The sequence below is a fragment of the Vicia villosa genome, linkage group LG1 (assembly GCF_029867415.1).
Source record: "Vicia villosa cultivar HV-30 ecotype Madison, WI linkage group LG1, Vvil1.0, whole genome shotgun sequence".
Classification (NCBI taxonomy): domain Eukaryota; kingdom Viridiplantae; phylum Streptophyta; class Magnoliopsida; order Fabales; family Fabaceae; genus Vicia; species Vicia villosa.
Genome location: NC_081180.1, coordinates 251,374,979 through 251,381,697, shown reverse-complemented (window position 1 = coordinate 251,381,697; position 6,719 = coordinate 251,374,979). Strand labels below are relative to the sequence as shown.

Sequence of the window (6,719 nt, the reverse complement as noted above, 5' to 3'; positions counted from 1 at the left end):
TGATTAAGGATTTCAAAACAGAATGAGTGTCTAGGGACTCTTTTTTTAAGGAAACTTCTTTCGACAACTTTTCAGATGCCCTCCCTTTAGGAAAAATCGGTTGGGGTGAGGATTTTGTTGAGAAACTGATGCATTCCACTGCCTTAACTGAGGCAGAGATAGAAGTTGCCCAATGAAGTTAGGAATATGTCAGTAACTTTGTCAAGGTATACCAGGGAATAAATGGTTGTGAGCCTAGCGATTCTGAAATCGCACGCTATTTGGAATGTCAGGGACATTCTAAATTTGTCTCTTGGATCAGACCTAGTGACCACTTTAAAGCTTATGAATTGGCTTGCAAGGGATTTGAGTTATTATAGCCGGATAACGTCAATAGATATCATTGTGTGGCCACCAAAGTGATTAAGACTCCTTCCACCTTCAACACTATCACGTAAATAAAAAATGTTGATATTATGGTCGGCAACCCCTCAGATTGGTTGATTCTCATAGTAGGTCTGCTGGAGAGGAAGTGAAACTCTTTTAAAGAATGTTCGGTTCCTCTGAATGATTTCCTCTTCACCAGGTTGGATATATGTTTTCCCTTTTTGGTTTCGAGGTGGCCGTGATGAACTGTTTGAGAATCTTCCCCTCGCAACTTTATCCTATAGTCTGGGCTTTCATGAAGGTGTTCTAACTCTGTGTTGAGCATAAGTCTTGAGAAAAATACACATTCATGATTATTCATTGTCTGTTACATAACCTTGATGATTTGGCCAAGTAAAATACTTAACAAATTGGCTTGGTGAAGAAACAAGATTACTCTTTGATTCTTTTGTTGGAGACACCATGTTAAACAAGTCTCTTACGGTAGTAAAAGAATTGATATATGACATGGCCTAAAATGAGAATTGTGTGTTATTTGACCGAGAATTGATACTCATAATGCACTATTAGCCTACCACAAACAGATGAAGGCATAATTGTACGTACTGCATAAGAAAATGGTGGATCTCCTAAGGGGTTATCATCAGGTAAAATACGTGCAACAAACTATTGCATGTAAACTGTGGTGAAGATCGCGAAAGTGGCCAATTTAAATTAGGTGGGTACATTGAAGAAGATGTTAATTTCATGGAAATTTTTTAAATAAATAGCTCAATATCAAGCACTTGTAAACCTGTTGGAGAATTCATCCAAATTTCAGATGGAGTGATAATCTTGATAAGGATCAATCAAGGGTGGGAGTATTAAAAAAAATATCAATATCAAAATCCAAGATCATCACACCAACAATACTCAAATCAACAACATAAGTATTCAAACAAGCAACAACAATGCTTGATTCAACAAGAATAATACTAATATTATCAACAACCTCATCAAATACAATAGAGGTACCAGAATGATAACCAACGACGATACCAAGATTAACTATTAATCTTCTAATAGTAGTCTTCTTTTCCCCTTCTTCTTGATATCAATATTGTAGAAAAATTAGACAGTTGAAACTCTTGTCTTTCTTCTCATTAAATAGGCACTGTAATGGACTTTTAGAGTTTAGAGAATAACCTAATTTTATCCATCGACATTGTAAGATCATCATAATTTTACTTGTTATTTTATGTTATTTTATAGTCTGAATTAACCTTTTGACTTCTTCATGAAAGTTATATCTCTGGAAGTTAGCTTTCCTAGTTTCACTTAATCAGAGTTACGAATCTCCATATATGATCGATATATTGCACATAGGTAAAGTTGAATTTGTAGCAATGTGTTACTATTTATCCAAACTATTTTGCTATTTTGTGTTTAATCTCATGTGGGAGTTTGACATGGTGAGAATCGCGTTGCACCTTCCTTGAGGAGCGAAGTTATTGTTTGGCAAAATGTATGGATTGCATTGTTGTGCTAAGTAGTTTTGCATAAAATATTGAAAAGGATTATAAATATTATGCACAAATTGAGGCTTGCAACTTACAACCAAATTCAGCATAATCTATATATACAAGCAGGAATCCTAAAACACAAACCTCTAATTAGAGCCAACCCTACACAAAGTAGAATTTCTCTATAATGAGGTCGACTTCAATTCTGGCAGTAGTTTGTAGATTTAAGCCTTCAACTTTCTGCACCTGAATTCTGAAGTCGCGCAGTGTCTAGTTCAGACCGCATCAGCACCTTAAATAAATTTATTCTGCAGCGTTAAACAAAACAAATTAATCAACTTTCAGTAAAAGATAAAAGTATTTGGAGGGTTGTATATGCCGAATCCAGTAGAAAAAGTCAGAGTTTGTGTTCTTATACCGTACCAATCATCAGTTATGCAATATTCATTGAGTACAATAATCTTATTGTGCCTTTCTATCTTGCGTCCGGTCCTGTTTCTCCAGAGGTAAAAGAGATAAAATCCACATCCTACATAAACCAAAATTGAAGTATGCGGCTACAATGATAATATCTCAATAGATGCGATTTTAATGCAATGTGAAAGAATAAGTAATGAAGAGCTTACGACACATTATTTGAAACATAAAATATCGGAAGCCTTTCCACTCCTGCAGGTCTCCATTTAGATCTTTCAAAAGATATTTCTTGGTCAGCCTCCGATCCAGTTGCAGTTAGAACAAACTGAAATGTACGATGTAGCATACCAATTTACTATCACTCATAAACATGTTATTTTAGTATTGACTAACAAAACGAAAATGTGAAAAATTCGTAAGTCAAAACGCAAGGGTAACACTCACAACCAAAACAGTCACACATACCAGTGGAAAAAGTATAGCCATAATCCCATAACTCACAAGTGGAGAGAAAAAGAATATAGCCAAAACGCATGGACTTCCTGTAATGGCATAAATCACTAATTAATCTCAAATATGAATGGAATCATCGGATAAAGTATCATACATGAAAGAAAAATGTATTCCATAGTTCAACACTCTTCAACAAGAAAATGGTGCTAGACTAAACTTTAAACATCAACAAGCCTAGTAGGCAACAATATATATTGAATTATTAGCATTTTGTTCTGTAAGTGCATAATTCTTAAAGTTGAAGATCCTCAATTTCCATTGCCATACACCAAATCTATCCTTGCACAAACAACCCTTAATATTATCTCAAAGCAGATATGCTAAGGACTGGTTGTATCATACTTTTATTATCAAATATACAGAGAAAAATAATTGTTCTTCCTAAGGTTTGTAAAATAAGTCGTTTTATTTGAGAGGCGTCAAAAAAGAGTTCGCGTGATTTTGAACATGTATTTTTCGTTAGTGAAACAAACAGGTGTTCTTTATAAACTTAATTGCAAAAAAGGATTGTCTTTAAAAATCTTACCAAAACCAGCAAAAAATGGCCAGTAAGACTGAAAGTAGTCCAGCCTTCTGTCAAGAGCCACTTCATTGAAATTCCATTTATACCTAATCAAAAAGCATACTTTAAAACATGTATCCAATTGGTGAAGGAAAACCTTAAGCAAAGGTGTATTAGGACTACATACTCGAAGCAGTAATATGCATACATCCAGGAAAGGAGTAAAAAGTTGAGCACCTTCCCTATGAATGGTATGAAACCTGTTGCATAAACCTGCAAATAACATTAGAAATTGTATGATTTTATACAACTACGAAGGATAAAGCAAACCAAAATCAAGTTTGTTGAATATAAGGAACAGATAGTATAACAATTTATTACCTCAAGGAAGAAAACACTCAAAAGGAGTATTGAATACACCTGCTCTCCAATTCCAATCATGACCCTGAGTTAAGCAAACAAAGTAGCTGAACCTTTTAGGTGTTGATTAACTTGGTAAGAATTAATATCAATAAGAAAGAAAGAAAAAGCATGCAGTATGAAGTAACTCATAATTAGATCTTTACCCTTCAAGGCCAGATGGTCTTTTTGCTTGAATAGCATTTTGCATAATTGGTGTGTTGTTTTGGCTGGAGACTTTGTCCACAGTAAGCTTAGATCTTCCCATTGCAGCATACCCATACTTGGCAATGTCATTGTACCTAAATACACACCCTTAGCACTTTTTATAGAAATAAATCATATCCTACAATGGGAGAGTGGTAATGATATATTTGACAAGAAAACAAATACGAAAAATAAAAGCAAGAGCTCCCAGAAGTTGACAGAACTCCCAACAGCCCCAAGCTTTCAGCTAGAAAAGAAGGAAAAAAATGTTCCCTCCTCCTTTCTTTGTGATTCATCCTCTTTACACCAGATTCATTTTCTATTTCCTCTAAAAGCTTACTCCCTTAGGACCTTAGCTTTTGGATCCTTGTTACCACAAATTCTCATTTAGATAACAATATACTAGTTCATGACCACTTTATGGAAAGTTAATTAGATATGGAAATCCAATTGACATTACTTTGTTTGTGATTGCAATGAAAACATGACAATCAACTGAAAACTAGCCTATGGAACCAAACACTATTTCGCAATATTGATGTGTTTTGACACCTGTGTTGGGACTTATAAGCTAGAATCTCCAACAAGAATTTCAATTCAGCATTGTTTTGGTAGAAAAAGAAGCAGTCCAAAATATCCATTCTATAGGATTTGATACATGGGTGCAAAAAGGGATTGGACAGCTACACTATGTCTCTACTTTGTGGTGTTTAATGACCTTTCAAAGAATAAATCTTATTCTCTTAAAAAAATACTTCCATGATTTATGAAATTTCATTTCTACGTAATGAAGGCACAGTGAAATAAGTAATAACTTGACAGGGAAAATCACAAAGAAGGCCAGCACAATGCATCAAACATGACAAAAAAGATGGGCAGAATAAATTAGAGAGTGAAAATTACCATAAGGTGCTTAGAACTATGCTAAATACATATAATGGGTAAAACCAAAGAGCCTGCAAGGAGACAATCACAAAAGATTAGTTGGAAAACTTCATTCATTCAAAGGCTTTACATGGCAGTCTAGATATTGAAAGATATCTGGAATACATTTAACAATGAAAAATGAGAAAATTCTCAAGAGCAATTATGCAACTATCTTGACAAACACTAGCTTTTGAAAGGCATGTCATGCTTTTCTAAGACAAATTATGGGTCAGCAAGTCTGTTTAACCTGCCTGTAACATAGTATGTAGATCAACTTATTGGTGAAAATCTGATTCAGCGCAAATATTTGAATCGTATTGCTATCTTAGGCATATTATATAAGATAACAAAAAACCCAAAAGCTGTGATGCAGAAAGTACATGATCAGATCTGCTTCCAAAGTGATATTAGCTCAAAAAAATTGATTTTTTCATATATAAAAAAAAAATGCTGAAAATCCATGCAAGTTCTAAAGGCAAACAAATATCTACTTGTAAAGAGAGGAAGAAGAATAAGAACAAGCAACAAAGCGATTTTTCAGGTCAAAGTACACTTCAAAAATAACATATTATATACTTACATAAAAGAGCTGAATGAGTGCAAGACGTAAGAAAGAATAAAATTTCAAAGTTCCACCTAATGCACATAGTTCATGAGAAACAAGCTGCGAGCATTGATCAGGTAATATCCACCACAAAGCAGGAATGACAACCGAGTTTAGGACGAATATACTGCACAAAAATTTAAAGATGTTCAAATCATCAAACACATCGATTATGCATGTATGTATCAACCAATAATGTTCAGGCAAGTCAAAACAGATCTTCACATATCACTGATCAGTTCACTCATCTGATCTGAGAGCAGTCAAAACCAGTGAATAGGATATCAAAGACACACTAGTAACAAAAAGAAACAAAAAACATGGCAAAAATACAAGGGTCATTCTAACAAACACCTTAAGGGCACTGTTTGAAGAATCCATACAAGGAAAACCTAGGGTTAGAAATTGATTGGTAAAAACAAAAATAGTAAGTAAGAGTAGATACCTTCCTAAGAAAATGAAACCATTGAGGAGAAAACACTGGCCTGTTCGCATCAAAAGATTCTTTGACCTACAAAACACCAAATTCAATTTCAATTTCGATTTCAATTTCAAGTTCAAATTCAAATTCAAATTCAAACTCAAATTGGTGAAGTGAAAGATGAGTAATTGAGTATGAAAAGTTACCTGAGACAGAGAATAACAACACGGTGAAGACAACATGCTTCTCTCAAACCCTCAAGCCATAGAACACCGCAAGACTTCACCTTTTCCGTTATCTGCTTCATCATCAACGCTTTACTTTTACTTCACCTTCAAAATTCGCATATTCATGATCATCATCAAATTGATGATTATTTTTTTTTATTTTTTTTATTAATAAGAACCGATCAACTAAATTTATAGAACAAAAGTAACTTGTTCTGTTTTTATTTGAAACATAGTAACAAACTTTGATGAATTTAAGGATTTGAAACAATAACCTGAAAAATAACACAATTTGATAAAGCTAAGGATTTTAAAAAATAGCCTAAAAACAGTTAATTGTCAATTAATTTCAAAAATTAAGTTAAAATTTTAAACATTTTTGTCATATATATATATACAATAGGTAGTTTTTTCTTAGGAAACTAATATAGTTTTTTAGTACAGACTAATCAATACTTTCACCTTTTATTCTATTTTAAATTGCTATTTTATTTTATTTTTAATATATCTTTTGGACATGCCAATTATCTGGTAAGGGGGAGTCGATTTTGACTCTCAAACTAATTAATGATTATTTAATTATGATGTAAAAGTATTCTATTAGCCAAGAACACGTGGATAGATGGCGGGGTCT

General features: G+C 33.5%; 1 protein-coding gene across 1 annotated transcript; it reads right to left on the bottom strand.

Annotated features, from left to right (window-relative positions):
- Positions 1 to 2,291: 2,291 nt before the first annotated feature.
- LOC131645177 (protein EI24 homolog) lies at positions 2,292 to 6,373 on the bottom strand. Its single transcript, XM_058915839.1, has 11 exons — positions 6,065 to 6,373; positions 5,883 to 5,948; positions 5,414 to 5,564; positions 4,810 to 4,862; positions 3,867 to 4,001; positions 3,682 to 3,745; positions 3,488 to 3,573; positions 3,325 to 3,407; positions 2,751 to 2,827; positions 2,495 to 2,610; positions 2,292 to 2,397 (listed from the first exon to the last, which is right to left on the bottom strand). The coding sequence occupies exons 1-11, from the start codon at positions 6,166 to 6,168 to the stop codon at positions 2,331 to 2,333; spliced, it is 1,002 nt and encodes a 333-aa protein (XP_058771822.1). The 5' UTR covers positions 6,169 to 6,373; the 3' UTR covers positions 2,292 to 2,330.
- Between the last annotated feature and the right edge of the window lie 346 nt (positions 6,374 to 6,719).